The 15,176-nt window shown below is 49.1% G+C and overlaps 4 protein-coding genes across 4 annotated transcripts; 1 reads left to right on the top strand and 3 right to left on the bottom strand.

Annotated features, from left to right (window-relative positions):
* Window positions 1-26: 26 nt before the first annotated feature.
* On the bottom strand, window positions 27-1,889 carry FVEG_05726 (hypothetical protein; the record flags this gene model as incomplete). The annotated part of the gene is made up of 4 exons (XM_018893963.1): window positions 27-889; window positions 941-1,529; window positions 1,591-1,837; window positions 1,885-1,889. The coding sequence occupies 4 exons, from the start codon at window positions 1,887-1,889 to the stop codon at window positions 27-29; spliced, it is 1,704 nt and encodes a 567-aa protein (XP_018750918.1).
* A 559-nt stretch (window positions 1,890-2,448) lies between these two features.
* On the top strand, window positions 2,449-3,566 carry FVEG_05725 (hypothetical protein; the record flags this gene model as incomplete). The annotated part of the gene is made up of 5 exons (XM_018893962.1): window positions 2,449-2,541; window positions 2,615-2,801; window positions 2,854-2,993; window positions 3,051-3,404; window positions 3,510-3,566. The coding sequence occupies 5 exons, from the start codon at window positions 2,449-2,451 to the stop codon at window positions 3,564-3,566; spliced, it is 831 nt and encodes a 276-aa protein (XP_018750917.1).
* A 2,484-nt stretch (window positions 3,567-6,050) lies between these two features.
* FVEG_05724 (hypothetical protein) lies at window positions 6,051-7,687 on the bottom strand. The gene is made up of 4 exons (XM_018893961.1): window positions 7,596-7,687; window positions 7,276-7,540; window positions 6,440-7,223; window positions 6,051-6,393 (listed from the first exon to the last, which is right to left on the bottom strand). Exons 1-4 carry the CDS (start codon window positions 7,658-7,660, stop codon window positions 6,092-6,094), a joined length of 1,416 nt encoding a protein of 471 aa, XP_018750916.1. The 5' UTR covers window positions 7,661-7,687; the 3' UTR covers window positions 6,051-6,091.
* Window positions 7,688-7,791: 104 nt separating this feature from the next.
* FVEG_05723 (hypothetical protein) lies at window positions 7,792-13,519 on the bottom strand. Its single transcript, XM_018893960.1, has 3 exons — window positions 12,118-13,519; window positions 11,771-12,070; window positions 7,792-11,726 (listed from the first exon to the last, which is right to left on the bottom strand). Exons 1-3 carry the CDS (start codon window positions 13,062-13,064, stop codon window positions 8,012-8,014), a joined length of 4,962 nt encoding a protein of 1,653 aa, XP_018750915.1. The 5' UTR covers window positions 13,065-13,519; the 3' UTR covers window positions 7,792-8,011.
* Window positions 13,520-15,176: the final 1,657 nt, after the last annotated feature.

The following is a 15,176-nucleotide window of genomic DNA, read 5'->3' as shown; positions in this document are numbered from 1 at the left end:
AGCGGTATAGAAGGTCATTAGTTCTCCTAGGCCGCCATGATTCCAGGCGCCGTACTGGGATCAAAGACATTCCACACAAATGGCATTCCTTGGCTACATCCATCAGGACCAAGCTTTCTCCCCTTGACCTCTTTGCTGAACTTCGATAGAGTAGCTGAATACACTTTGGCAGCTATACGTGCCTTGTTGTTGATGTGGGAGTGGAACTCGGTGTCGTTAAAAAGGAAACGCAGCGAATCGGAAGTATCAGCAATAGGTGCTTGGTTGAACGAAGCTACAAGCGCGATCTGCTGTATCGAGGCTTCCAAGTCAGGGAGAAATGGTACGAGGCTGGAGACGCCCTTTTCCTTTGGCAGCGGTCGGTAAAGAGAGAACGGGTGCATTGGCAGAACGGCACTGTAGTGCACAAGACTATTGCTGTTCAATGAGCCGTGAAGAATTGAGATGAGATAGGCGTGATGGGATAGCACGTCCACGAGTTCGCGTTTGCTTGAGATAGAAGCTGGGAAGTCGACGATATCGGCGGCGCGGGCTGCTTCATGAAACCATGCGACGAGCTCCTTGTCCGCGGTGATCGCGTCGTCCGACGAGTAGTATGCGTCAACATACGCGGTGATAAATGTTCGTAAGGCACCGAAGATGACTGAAGCATCCTCGTAGTAGGGAAATGACTTCAACTTAGGACCATAATCGCAGTTTATCAAACCCCGCCTGGTGAGCTTCGTCTCCAGATAATTCGCCTGCCAGGGAGCGCACTCTGATTTCCAAAGCTGCTTACTGTAATCGATAGCCTGGTCACCATTCCAAGCAAAGTTCTTCTCAATCTCGCCTCCGGGGTTGACTAGAGTCTCGCTAGCTCCCACGCGGTATGCGAAAGAGTTGACGGCCACTACGAGACTCGATTAGTTGTGCGATTTGAGCGAGGTTGGGAGTAACTTACCGCGACGCATCAGACCCCAGACTGGGTGCATGTCACTGAATGATCGGGTGGCCGACATGTAGACGAGGTCGGAAGTGACGTGAACTGCGGAGAGGTGATACCACTGGTTATGCCAGACATCGTTCATGTTGAGCAGTATCTTGGCCAGCGTCCAGTCATTCTCTTCATCTAGAGGAGTATAGACCAAAGGTGAACCGTTGTTGGGACGAATGGCCAGTGGCAAGAAGTCCTGCGAAACAGGATGAATGAAGAACAGCGCCTCACAAGCACCACCGTAGCGACCTTTTGTCAAAGTCAGATTCGCCAGGGTGCTATGGTCCACGATGAATAGGCGCCCTTCTTTCTGGAGAGCTCGCTGTGTCTTTGTCGTGATCTTTCGCGCAATCTTGTCGTCGACACGCAGTGCCACGCGTTCGTCTGGTTTGACTCGTCGTAGGCTTTCGGGATGGACAGAAAGGCGCTCCATGGAGAAGGACAGATCTGACTTGGCATTCCGAAGGACTCCTGCGGCGAGTCCATCTGGAACGCTCTTCTGCCACTGGCCATCGTATAGCTTGAAATAGGCTTCGAACGAGTCTAACTGGAGAGTCTTCTCAGAAGAATTAGCAACGATAATGATCAGCATTCCCGGACGGATGGTTATGACATACCCCGTTGAGGGATACCTGGGCCTGAGCAGTATCCTCGTCAACATGCTTGTAGATAGATGCCTCAGATTTCTCAAAAGCGCTGTACTGGGCCTTGATGGCATTCTTTCCAAGCGGTCCCGCGGGCCATGGGTTCACACGGATGAGGGTGTCATCCGTTCCGTACTGGAAACCCTGTCGTGTCTTTTCACCGCGGCGGCGCGGCCTGAGTCGGTGCTTGACGGGAGTGAAAATAGGCGTGGCTGACTCGCTGCGCCCAAGGCCCCAGCGACATTGAACAGTAACGCGAAGTTCAACAACATTTCGAATCCACGGCCAAAAAATAAAAGCTAAGGACTAAGGTCTGGTCGATGTAGCTGTCGGGCAAGGCATTTTCTTTATACACATAATCTCCATTCAGCATCGGGCGCGCGCACAGCGAGAGAAAACGGCCGTCATGATAATTGTGCAGTAGCGGTGCTAGTGAATTGACTTTGACTATCATTCCCGAATTACCCGTGTGAGCGGCTTAAAGTTTGAACTTGTGACCGGAAGTTGCCTACGGGGCCGCGAACGCCGTGCCGGCGAACGCCAATGAACTATGAACAAGCCTCGATAAATTCTAGAATTGTAGCGGCTATCTGTCGCGGTGCGCGCGTCTATAGATGAAACTCGGGCCCGCGGGAGCCGGGGATCGCAGGCCCCCCTAGCAAAACAACAAGGTCTGACCAAGCACCGACGTTAATTGCATAATGCGGAAACCAAAGCGTCAGCAATAAATAGCCCATGTTGCACCATTTCTCAAACTATCTAGATATTGCAACAACGGTTTGGAAGCTCCCAGCGAACGAAAAAGACCACCGCCCCTAACTTTACCCCATCATGTTGGAGAATCTCAGTTTCCGAGTTCCCTACCCTCCGCCACAAGAAGGATTTTGGGGGGAGCCAACTTCTACCTTAAATTGGTGCGAGGAAGTCAGTTTATTTCCCATATCCTTGAACGCTTCCAATTTTCCATCAACTGGTTCAGATCTAATACATACAGCAGGACTATGTTATCAGCCACTATGCTGCGGAAATCACCAACACCTTGACCAACGCGCTCTTCATCGCGCTTGGTGTTCGCGGAGTACGGAATTGCTTCAAGTACAAACATAACACCGTGTTTGTCATCGCATATCTGGGCTATTTGTTAGTTGGTTGCGGCAGTTTCGCTTTCCACGCAACCTTGTCATGTACCGTACTCCCTTTCCGGTAAGCGGTGCAAGCTCGCTGACAAGTGCCTAGATCCAATGCAGCTCGTAGATGAGCTCTCCATGATTTATACGACATCTATCCTCTGCTATGCAATCTTCACACATGATAGGTCTCGCTTGTTCTCCATAGCTCTTGGCATCGGACTCGTTGTGCTGTCTATCTCCATCACAGTACGTGCTTGGAATCCTCCCAGCGTAATAATTTACTAACTTCACTGTTTCTCTCAGGTATATTATCACTACATTCAAAACCCTACATTTCACCAGAATGCCTTTAGTATCCTTTTCCTCGCCACAGTGTTCAGAAGTCTGTACACGATGGAAGCAATTTTGCGTCCCAGCCTGAACAACAACTATGTAAACAAGTCCCCCGGGGCTTCGCTCTCAGACGGGGAAGCGCTATTTTCTGTTCAAAGGCCTCAGGTTATAATTCGTGAGATGCGATGGATTGTGGCCATGGGGTTCATTACCTGTGCAGCTGGAATTGCGGCCTGGAAATTCGACAACGTGCACTGTAGTGATCTCGTCCGGTGGAGACATCAGGTGGGATTGCCATGGGGAATACTTCTCGAAGGCCATGGGGTACGTATGACTTCGTGATTCTCGCGTTCAGACAGCTAACAAGTGGCAGTGGTGGTATGTTACTGCACAGAGATAGTGTATTATTCTTTTACTAATGATGTCTAGGCACCTGATGACTGGGCTGGGTGTGAACTACTTTATCACCTGGGGTATTTGGCTTAGGCACTGTTTAATTGGCCTGCAAGATCAATACACCTTGCAGTGGCCACATAAACTGCTGTCCCTTCCGAACGTGGTTCCCTCGGTGAAAGACTCGAAACACCAGGGGTTACAGTATGCAAAGGATGATATATTCCTATCCACGAGTTTGGGAAAGAAAGAGATGTAGTTATGCATCATCATCGCTGTCCTTGCTGGTACCAGTATGTTAGAAAGTACAGACGAGAACGCAAAGGTATGACTATCACTGACGAAGATGTTGCCTGAATGAGTGGCTTGACTTGGAGACAGTATGCGGGTCAACGGATTATCATAGTTAAATCTGGATAAAATAAAGATTAGTAAATATTTATAAAATGCAACCCTTTCTATTGTCGCAGAATTTATCTATACACGTGATCTAATACTATCCTACAAACTATTCAAAAGCAGGTATGAAGTCTCTATACCAAGAACAAACTTTCCGTGTAAGGGCTGTATACCGTTCAGAGCCACCAATAATCCACCTACGTCAAAGTGAGCCACTGTCACAGTCAAAGTATAACGCCGGAATATAGGGAATTGTTTAACAAGACATACAAGGCGAATGGCCCATCGTCGCTACAAGAAGCGAACAGCGAAGGGACACGAAGGATAAATAGCAATATGGTTGCAAAGCTCATTATGCGCTTTACCGCGAGATACCAAAGCACCTGCAGCTCGGTCCAAGATAAAGATACAGCCATCTGATTTGCAAAATTAGCCAGAAGTGTATAACACAGAATGCGAGGATAGTTTACCGTCACCCCCAGTAAGAAGGAGAGATTCATCTCTCTCCCAAAACAACATCCAATTACATAATCACTAGGAGTCCCGCCATATGAAAGGGGTCGAATGGAGCCAGAGGTCGAGTTGGCCGAGACCATCCTCCCACTTGCCAGCGGCACTAGAACGCTCTCTGAATCCTTACTTACTGAGATGGAACTAGGGCGGCCGGTGAGCCGTATTGTGAGCTCCAGATTTTGATCATCCGTAGTGTAGATATAAAGTGAGAGTCTATCATCGATAGCAGCGAGGTTTCTTCCATTAGCGAGCAATTCAAAAAACTACACACGATATTTCGTCTCCCAAGAATTTGGTGTTTCGACTTCAATGCCGCCCTTCGTGAAAACATGAACGTTATCTAAACAACTAGCGAGGAAAGACCGGCTATCTGGCAACCAAGCACAATGCGATAGCGGTTCTCCGCTGATGTGTCTGAAACATCTCAACAAAACCGCACTCTGTGTGAAGGTTAGTAAAGGTCTTGTAAGGCGCTGTTGGTATGGAGATAAATGAGAAGTCTTGAGACTCCACAATCACAAACTCACCTCGACATCCCAAAGACGTAAGTAACCATCACGACAACACGTCAGTAACGTGGAACTATTGGCCCCCAAGCAGCGTTAGATACCCCTCCGTCATGCCCTGGGAGAGAGACCTTGGGACTCCCTGTATATACGTCTCAGGCAAGAACAAGGCTTCAATCTTGACAAACTGCCAAGTACCTACCGTCAGAGGGAAACTCAAGAGACTATATCTCAGAACCACGGCCGTCGACGGTACATATCCTGGAAATGCTCATCTCTTTTGATGGAATGGAATTAATGGCCTATATTTGCCCCGTAGCCTTCTCACAAGCTAGCGGTGCAGTAGGGTTATCCCAGATATCTTCATCGGGAAGCTGTATAGACGCGGTTACAAGCGCTGTAGTCCTTTCTGGGGCCAGATCGAGGACTCTTGGATCATCAAGTAACATCCACGATCATCGACCATCTTGAAAGGCAAGGATGGTCGATGATCGTGGAAGACAGAATAGTCTTCCCTGAACCAGCTAAGATCTATTAGTAATGAGGTGGGTGGGTTCCATGAAACATTAGGACGCAGCTTTTGCGTGTAACCACAGGAAAGAATTCGGCTTTGCTTTCCAGTCTTTGAAACTATGTTCAAGAAACCAGTTTCCGGTTGTGCTGACGGTGCGATAGCGCCTCGCATTGTTGTGGGTCCTTCGTGGATCCAGATATGGTAGCCAATTCAGATAGTCATTCTTCTCTTTCCTGCAACAGTAGCTAATGTAGAACTTCAATGTAAGGACTCTGACTAAATAGGTGGGAAAAAAGATTTGACTGCCGCCTGCAATGTCAAGCTTCAGGTCGCGAACACTGTTGTTAAACGATAACACGATATTTTGGACGTGACAGCTGATAGTTGCATCGCGCACCTTAGCTCGATATGCTCTAAGTAAAAGCCAGTGATAGGGTAAGGGTGAACCAACTCGTGTCTGACGAAGATATAAGACGGAATGAAACTGTGTCACCAGCAATCAATGATGCCAAGGCTGAGCTGATGCATTATGAAATGCTTCCCAGTTGCTGCCTAACAAATAAGAGACGAGCCACAATACGGAATGCAAGTCACAAGAGAGTAAGCAGGTCTGACTAAGCTTTCTGTAATACTGAATACTCAGTATAAGAGGAATGTTGAGTATTGCATTTGTTACTACGTTTAAGTTAACTATAATCAGTTTCTGTGTCGCCGATATTCTCGCCATTCTTTATCCGGTCATCCCACCACTTGTGAATATCTGGTGCTCCCGACACCAGCATCTTGACGTCTCCGTCAATCAGGAAACTGTCCAGGGCACTCTCTTCAAAGTTATCCATGTTGTCCATTCGCAACGCACGAAGAGAGTAGCTTTGACAAAATGATATCAAGTTCGGTGCCAAGACTGAATGCGGTTTGGTAATGAGATGAGGGAGTCGTTCCATAAATCCTGTTCCTCTTCTACCCTCCATTGCCGAGATAGATTCAGCTGAACATAATTAGATTTGACCAAAAATGGGGGAAGAAATACTTACCTAGTCCAAAGCGAATAAGCTCACGCTCCGTTTCTAAGATGCGATAATTCGAGAATATCGAATTGGCTGTCTCCATCTTGCGTGCGATGATATGCAGGTAGTATACCAACAATTCAAAGGGATAAGAGTTCTCAATCCAGATATCCCAAAAGTTTCCACCGTGCGCCATCTCAATGGATGAGACCATGTCATTCCATATAGGCTTCTCGATGATCCACTGAAGAGATTCCAACAACCAAAGTTGATCACCGAAAGAATCGATAGACCGCCCGAGAGTAGCCGCTGCTTTGCTCATCAGAAACTTCTCGCGGTCCTGGAATGACATTCTCGAGCGCCATACGATAGGGTTTTGCAGATGTCCCTTAAAGATATCCCTGATTTCGCCTGGCGCGACAAATATCGCCTCCGAGTCAAGCCACATAGCCATGTCGTAGTCAAAATGCTCGGCTGCAGACATCTTCTTGATCGATTGATAAGCATATTTGTCGAATTTCTTCAATAAACCGCTCGTGTCTTCGGGTGTTAGGTCCGTTCGCAGTCTGGCGGGAAGGATGTCGTAAAGATTCACGATGTTAAAAATCGGATCCTTCCCGGGAACATTATCCTTCGGTGTTTTCCAACGACTGAAAGTTTGGTGACAGTCTTCAAGAGTCGCAAGGAGCTTCGCAAGCCCTTCGACTTCGGCGGAGTTGGATACAATGATGTGCCAATCCACCTTGTCATGATCGACGCAGAGACACTTGACGGATTGAAAGTAGCGAAAGACTTGGGGGAAATGTCCATCCTCGATATAGTGTTAGATTTGCGAACACAATGGTGAAGAAGGAGGGTCTCACAAAGGTTGGCAGTAACACGGCGAGGCGCTTGGTTTCTATGGGTTGCACCTCGCTGAATACGGGATGTTCAGGTTTGTAATTGACGAGCCGGTCGGTGTATCGACTATCGTTGGCCGGCTGCGGCGGCCATGATGGCGGGTCTGATGGAACCCATGAAGTCTCGATGTCGTTCGGTCGGAATGGGAGGTGAGGCGATGTGTGAAGTGCGAAGAAGACGACCGTGGAAAATGTCAGAACCGAAACTCCAATTAGAGCGTTTTTGAGCCTGCATCGCAAGTTAGTGTTGTTTACAGGATGCCTGAGACGGGAAGCTAACTTGCCACGAAAGATAGTTGGGCTTGACAAAGAGCTGCTCGTACGAGTATGACATCTTCATGTCAAACATCCTATTTACAACAGCGGCGAACAGAAGATTATCTTGGGGAGGGGGAATTTGGTTCAGGGATGGAGAAATGGGAAATGCTTCTAAATCCCATAAATCACATGATGGAGTCCAGACCGCGAAACCTTTAGCAGCATGCCAGCTCGCGTTGTAGCTCTGCGACTAGTAAAGCTTGTTCTATTTTTTTTCCTCTAATAAGGCTAGCGAGGCACATCGCGCGATGAAAGCAGGTCGCTAAACTGAAACTAAGCCTGAATTAATTGACTGGAATGAAGACCATCTATCTCTACCGAACCAAACCCCATGACAAGGAATTCTATATCGCTGTCACCCAATCACTCCCCCACGAGTAAATCAAATCCGTTTTCCGCTAAACTCCTCTGCTGGCCAACCCTGCATCGTCCTCCTCTCCTCGACAACATCGCCACCCATGATAAGCGTATGCTCCAGTAAGCAGCCATCACTCTTCATCAGCGCGCCACTCAGAAGTCGGCTTCCTGTTCGGAGTACGCATCTATCACCAATCTCGACTCTGTTCAAATCGAACTTGCCACGTGTGTTAATGTGCGCGACGACACTGGCGTCATCGACGACAACGCGATCGCCAAGCGTGATAAGATCAGGCTCAGTGAACATAAGGCTTGGGGTGCCATTGACGAAGAGCGCACAGTCTTTGCCAATCTTGGCACCCATGAGCTTGAAGTAGATAACCATCCAGTGAGTACCAGTGAGCAGATTCAGAATACTATTGCCTTTGTAGCACTGTCGACGAAGGCGCTCAATGCCGAGGAAGATCTGCCAGCGCTGGCAATACGGAGACTTGTCCCAATCATAGTTACCAGCCTTGCGGCGGCCCATGAGTAGCCACTTTGATCCAATGATGATTGCCAGCGCAAGGACAGATTGAATGGCGGAGAGAACGGCGATGCCGGCAAACATGGTGAGGAAGATGGCGACAAGGTCAAACCAGACGTTCATACCCCGAGGAAAAGAGCTTCGGAACATGATACCAACGAATTGAATAGATGAGACGCTGGGAACATCCCAGTATACGGCGGTGAAGACTGTGAAGAAGGCAGAGTAGCAGAAGATGGCAAAGGGACCTAGGGCATGGTAAGGTGCTAGCTTGAGGTAGAAAGCTCGACCGAATGGAGAGAGATGTTGTGCCCAGTCTCCTTTGCCATCACTGCCTTCGGTGTCGCTTCCTGATGTGATGCTAGGCTGTGTATCTGGACGTTCTTTCTCGTCATTCAACTTCTTTTCGTTCGTGAGGGTATCCCCCGACTTAATGTTGCGGATGTGAGAGCGAGAGACCTTGGTGTCACTACCGGTTGACAGGCAGACGGCATCTCCTGCCCGGGAGCCGACATATGTACCATCAGAGATGTAGGTGCCGTTTCTCTTGGTCAAGGCACCAGATCCCATGGTCGTACGTTCACCAACTGTGGCGCCAGGCAGAAGACAAACTCGATCAGCGATCATGGCACGGTCTTGGATTGTGACCTTCTCTGACCCAATCCCATCAGAGGTGACGAGATGAGAGCGCGACCCAAAGACTACGTCGTTACCAACGTCAATGAGATGGTAGTCACCAATGCTAGGGCCAGTACCAGGCCAGTACACACGCTCACCGATCTCAGCACCAAGCATCCTCAATGCAATAGATGTAGCCTCGTAGTGCTGACCAAACAAAGACGTCATCCGATGTAATTTGCCCTCAGGCAACAGCGTCTTGATCAAGTTCGCTCTCCAGATATCCACCGTGGATCGCGAATTGGCTTTGAGTTTGCCAAAGATGCAGTCCAGAGTAGACTTAACCAGGATGACGAACCCAAAGAGAAAGAATGGACCGAATAGACATCCGAGAGCAAGAGCGAGGTAATGGTAGGCGATTCGGTTGGGCTGCGTGAACCAGTCCACGCTGCTTCTCAATGGAGCCTTGTGGTTAACCTTTTGACCCTGTGTCGTTACCATGCCGACAAGACCGGCCATCCAAGGAACTGCGGAGAGGAATAAGCCGATGAGCTTGAGAGGCATTGTGAAGAGCAGGTTCAACAACCAGTGAGGCTTGGGCTTCTCACTTGGAAGCTGGTCTCTGTACTCCTCACTTGCATCTTGCATCTCCCAGCTCGATGAGTTGAAGCCAAGGCATGTATTGGGAGGCATGATAGTTCCAGGCGCGATGATGGAAGACACTCCAACAGAGCAGTTGCTTCCGATGGTGATGCGACCAAGATACATCGACGTATTCCCCTCAGCAGCAAAAGGTCTACAAATGCACTTTGTAAGGTTACAATCATCACCAATATCGATCAAATCCCACTCTCCAATCGCCACACCCTCCAGCTTCACCTTCTTCCCAATCTTGGCCCCCATAAGCCGACAGTAGATCCTCTCCGTCGTCTCATTTGCATCAAAGAAGCCCTTGCCACAGATTGCAACAATCTTTTGCACAAGCCACCATCGGGTATGATACATTCCCCACATGGGGTACAGACCCTCGCGATAGCGGCCGATGATGAGCCACTTGCAAATGATGCCGACGATGGGTAATACAAAACCCATGATGATGCGCGCGATGAGCATGGAAACGGTGAGGTTGAGAAACCGTCCGGGCAGGGAGTGGTTGGTAGGGAGTTTTTGAGAGTGCGCGAGGGTCACGAAGAATATTGTCCATTGGACTGCGCGGCGGAGGGGGTAGAAGACCACGAGGGGGAAGAGCTGCAGGATCATGAGGAAGGGGTTCGTGGAACTACAAGTCTCGGTACATCCGACGATAGCGCTTGGCTGGTCAGACTCATCAGTCTTGCTATCGAGCATCTTGTCAATTTGTGCAGCGATGGAAGTCACGGTGCCGCCGTTGAAGACTGCTGTGATGGGCAGGCTGATGCTGAACTCGGAACGGAGCATTGAGAGAAGACGGCCGGTGCGGAGGGAGTCACCGCCGAGGCTGAAGAAGTCGACGTCACGGGGGATGTCTGCGGGTGGGATGGATAGGACCTCGGCGAAGGTTTTGGTCACTAGGCCTTCTGTGCTGGCTGCTAGTTTGTTGAGTGATGCCAATTGGAGTTGCTCGAGTTCTGAGCGGAGTACCTCGACGTCGATCTTTCCAGATGAGTCCTTTTGGAATGGGTGAGGCATGAGGTGTATCTCGGTAGGGATCATGTAATTGTCGATTATTGATGCCAATTGGTGTCGAATGCTGTTGACAATATCAGAGTCGACAGAACCTCCAGCTTTAGGCGCAAGGACGACTTCAGGCGAACCATCATGATTGCTGGGCAGGCAAAAGACGTCAAGCTCTGGAGCCATGTTCTGAACGTGAGTCGCAAGCTTGGTGTAGTCAACAGCACAAGACGAGCACTGTATGGCCTCTGACAGAGGGGTATCAGCAGGAGGACAAACGGCATCCCAGTGCCTCCCCATATAAGGCGTATCATCAGTAACAGAAGGGAGTCCCAGCCGTTGGCCAAGCTTGATACGTAGAACCTTGTTATTGTTCTTCGGCAGGTCGTCCATGTAAGTGATCAACACGGGCCACTTTGCCTGCTGAAGAGAAGACTTCAACGCACCGTGCAGCGTCCTCAGATCAACACGCGGAGCACCCGGAGGCGTGACAAGAACGGTAGCGACAACCTCTTGTAGAACATCATGCGATGCCGAGAACGCCAAAGCCTGCGAAACCCTCCCGTGTATAGGCGAGTCACTCGTTTTCGAAGCCGTCATGATAGCATTCTCAACCTCAAATGGAGATATCAACTCTCCACCACGGTTGATGACTTCTTTACTCCGACCGGTGATGTAAAGATATCCATCTTCGTCCATGTATCCAAGATCACCAGTGTCGAACCAGCCGGTCTCGTTGAATGGTGACTTGTCATATGTCCCATCAGGCTTGAGATAGCCCGGGAAGAGAGGTTCTCCGCGAACGCAGATACGACCGACGGTGCCGTTCAGAACGGTTTGTTCAGACCAGTTGAGGACTGTGAGTTCGGGACCGGTGCTGATACCTGATGTACCTTCGCGATCGAGACGGTAGTCTAGTGGGGGTGTAGAAATGGGCATGCATCTGTTCCTGTTAGCATGTATCATCTTGAAGGTGAAATGACTTACTCTGTCATTCCATAACTCGGTAAGACGACACAGTTGAACGTGTCCCTCAATTGATACGCCAAAGACGGTAATAGGCCACCAGCAGCGTTACAAGCTAACCGTATCCGACTCTTTCGAAGAGCTTCGGGTCGCGCCGCGGCTTCTGCGATGATGATAGAGTGCATCGATGGTGAAGCGTAGTACCATGTTGGTTGAATGGTCTCAGCCACGTCCCAAAACAGATTGGCATCGAAGGAGGGACAGCAGACTGTAGAACCGCCGGAGATGATTGGTGCAAAAATGTTGCGAACTAGCCCTCCTCTGTATAATATTAGCAAAAGCGAGTGAAAGACGAGTAGGTGGCTTACACGTGGTAGAGGGGCATCATGTTCAGACAAATGTCACTGGCTGTGAGACCCCATGATTCAATGACGAACGCAACACCAGCGATGATGGAGTGAACTGTTAGTGGGACTACCTTCTTGGTGCCCGACGTTCCACTCGTGAAGAGAATCAGACCAATGTCATCAGCCTTGTTAGCGACTCGCTCAGCGCTGGCAGTGGGGATAGCTTCTCCATCGACTGTCCTTAGCGAAATGCCCTCATCTCGTGTCCAGTCCATGATGAAGATCTGAATCTTGTTATCTGATACCCAATTGGCATCAAGCTGCAGTTTTGTGTACTCATCCTTCGTTGTGAGGATAAAGTCTGCTCGGGCTTGGAGAATGTCCGCTCTGAATTGTTCTGCTCCAGCGGCGGGGTTAATTGGCGATGCGGTGTAGTAAGTCGTAACAGCGATGCATGTAGCTGCTAGTAATGGACCATTTGGTAACGCGATAGAAACAACAGGCTTTTTATCTGATATATTGATGGGAAGTCGGAAGTTGTCAACGAAGTGTCGTAGTTCGCGGTGGGAGATGACATCCTCATCTGTGGGGGCTCGTAGGGCTGGCTTGTCATCGCGACCAATGAACTGCGCAAAGGATGTATACGACCTCTTGACTAGCGTTGAAGCTCGTTCAATTAGGGAAGAGATCTCGTGGGTGCTTTTTGTCTTAGCCTCTTCCGGGAGCTGGGTGTAGATGCGTGTATAAGTCTTGATGAGTTGGAAGACTGGCCATGGACCAGGCAATTGCTCAAGGAGATGACATAGAGTGTAGAGGGAGGAGATGGAATGCTGTTGGGTTGTAGGAATGGCAGCCAAGAGATCAGCTCTGCCTGGGTTCAGTGCTACAAGGGACTTGAACTGTTGACTGTCCCTGACCGCCATTGGTGGGATGTCGCACAACTCCCGTAGTAAACACAGCACACTCATATCTCGATCAACAAAGCGGTAATAAAGATGATCCTTTGATTCAGAGTAATGAAGATCTGATAATCCTCTTCATCACAGCGCTCTCGCATCTCTATATAACCATCCGTCCAGCCTGGCACCTCTCATCACAGCCCTTCCACTTTTTTACCCAATTTCGTCTCGCCGGCAGATCAACAGGCAGAACATGAAGTCTAATCTGCAATGTCACGTCCAAAGATCAACCAAACCTGAAATCAAATCACAGAGGTCCTACCGCCGGTCCACTCCATCCCACTTAGACTTATTGGCGCCCCGATTTACGACAAGGGATTCTCCTGTAGATCCGATTTGATCTTCACGGCATTTCCTCTTGGGCTCCATACTCTACACGCTAGATAACAGCTGAGTGGGTGGACTGCCCGGCATTGCCACGGGTTAATCACTACTGATAAGCACGACAAGTTCCACGAGTGCCGGCGCCTGCTGGTTACTAAGATGGTACTAAGGGGCGGAGTGACATATTATTTTTCCTTGGTGGCCGTGCAGAAGCGGTTCGTGCGCTGATGTCACAAAAAGACTTACGACGACGAATAGTGTTCTTGACTCGTGAAAAAAGTCCAGTTTGAGGCTATGGTTATATCCACCGATTGAGTTTACGTCAATGTAACAGGTCGAACCGTAAATGCTCCTTGTTCATCTATTTCCCGATTGGCTGGGGTGATGTAACATGGTCTTTGAGCCGCATGGTGCAGGGATCTACGACCCCGGTCTCGGAGGGGAAACACGTAAGCTCAGCTCATGAGCCCTGATGATACTGATTTGATAAAGTGAGTGAGTTTCAAAAGGTTCAGGGATCACTAAGGCATTTGTAGATCGGTAGTTGGACACGAGGTGGGCTTGGTGATCCTGAGTCAGGCAGGGTTGAGAGACTGAGCGGCCGAGTGGCGCAGCGGCTGGATGCGAGGCATTGTGCGATGCAGGTGATATAATTGAGCGTGCTATCATTACCATCTTGGGCAAAGAAAAAAATTCCCAGTTCTGTATGATGATTTCAACTCTTAGCCACAAGTCTTGATTGCAAATATTCGATTTTCCGCACAAGAGTCACTACCTAGCTGAGACGCGTATCTCATGGCGTGTCATGACACTTGCCCCAGTAGACATTCTATCAATTAAGCGAATCATCAAGCTTAACCCCATAAATTACCAGCATCCCAAAGAAAAGACTATAATAAGGATAATCTCAATCTCACGGGGTAATAAAACCTCCGATAAAGTATTTCCAGATTATTAACAACCTTCCAAAGTGGGACTTCGACACGTCAGCTGTCATTGGGCCTCCCGTAAATCTATATCAAGACATCCCCGCTCATTAAACTATCCGTCACTGCGGCTTTCCCGCCTCTTTCTGCTCCCCGAAGCCTTAATGGACTTCATCTTACTCTCTTGAGATTGGGCTGACGAATGGCTTTGTTAATGTCATGAGAGCAACTGCCGAAAGAGCCATTAGTGGCTAACAGACTCATCATGCACAGGTTGCCTTGTGAGGCGATATGGGTTGCGAGACTCGAATGAGAAGTATCTAGTCTTGCACAGAAGATAAAATCGTTCAGGTTTCGTACTGGTATCAGTAGCAAGTAATCATGCCTAGGCATCGACTCCCTGCTCATGCCGCATCTCACTCATCTCGGGGAAAAGGAGATAGCAGTCAGATATCAATGCACAAGCTTGTAACCTCATTGCGAGATGCAACAATTTTCATGTGTTAGAGAGCAATAGTGACTCGTCGACTTCCGGTCATCTCTATTGTTGCACAGGATATCCCAGCACTCACGCTCCAACCAATCACTATCACGCTCAAATGTCACACTCCGTCTTATCTGCATAGCACCATGCCTACTTTTACCGTCGATGCTACAGACCATCCTGCCGCTTTTCCCGCTTCTGCTGATGCACGCTAAAACTTTATTCACTGGTCTTATCTCCCCCGTGCCCTGGGCTGCAGTCCGTCGGCGCTAATGTAAGAGAGATCCTCCAGCCATTGACCTCCCTGTCTACGCAGTGGATTCCTCATTGAGATCGAGAATCATTGGAGATTTCCGTCTTGATTGGCGGCAATTTCATGCCATTGAG

The sequence above is a fragment of the Fusarium verticillioides genome, chromosome 3 (genome assembly GCF_000149555.1).
Source record: "Fusarium verticillioides 7600 chromosome 3, whole genome shotgun sequence".
NCBI classification, from domain to species: Eukaryota; Fungi; Ascomycota; class Sordariomycetes; order Hypocreales; family Nectriaceae; genus Fusarium; species Fusarium verticillioides.
The sequence above is the reverse complement of the archived record's forward strand: the minus strand, read 5'-3'. Positions and strand labels throughout refer to the sequence as shown.

Coding starts and splice junctions, on each gene's coding strand:
- FVEG_05724 (XM_018893961.1), bottom strand. CDS start 7,660: ATGTTTGACATGAAGATGTCATACTCGTACGAGCAGCTCTTTGTCAAG. Junction 7,541..7,595: donor AAGCCCAACTATCTTTCGTG/GCAAGTTAGCTT, acceptor CTTGCGATGCAG/GCTCAAAAACGCTCTAATTG. Junction 7,224..7,275: donor CCGTGTTACTGCCAACCTTT/GTGAGACCCTCC, acceptor CACTATATCGAG/GATGGACATTTCCCCCAAGT.
- FVEG_05723 (XM_018893960.1), bottom strand. CDS start 13,064: ATGAGTGTGCTGTGTTTACTACGGGAGTTGTGCGACATCCCACCAATG. Junction 12,071..12,117: donor ATGATGCCCCTCTACCACGT/GTAAGCCACCTA, acceptor AATATTATACAG/AGGAGGGCTAGTTCGCAACA. Junction 11,727..11,770: donor CCGAGTTATGGAATGACAGA/GTAAGTCATTTC, acceptor TAACAGGAACAG/ATGCATGCCCATTTCTACAC.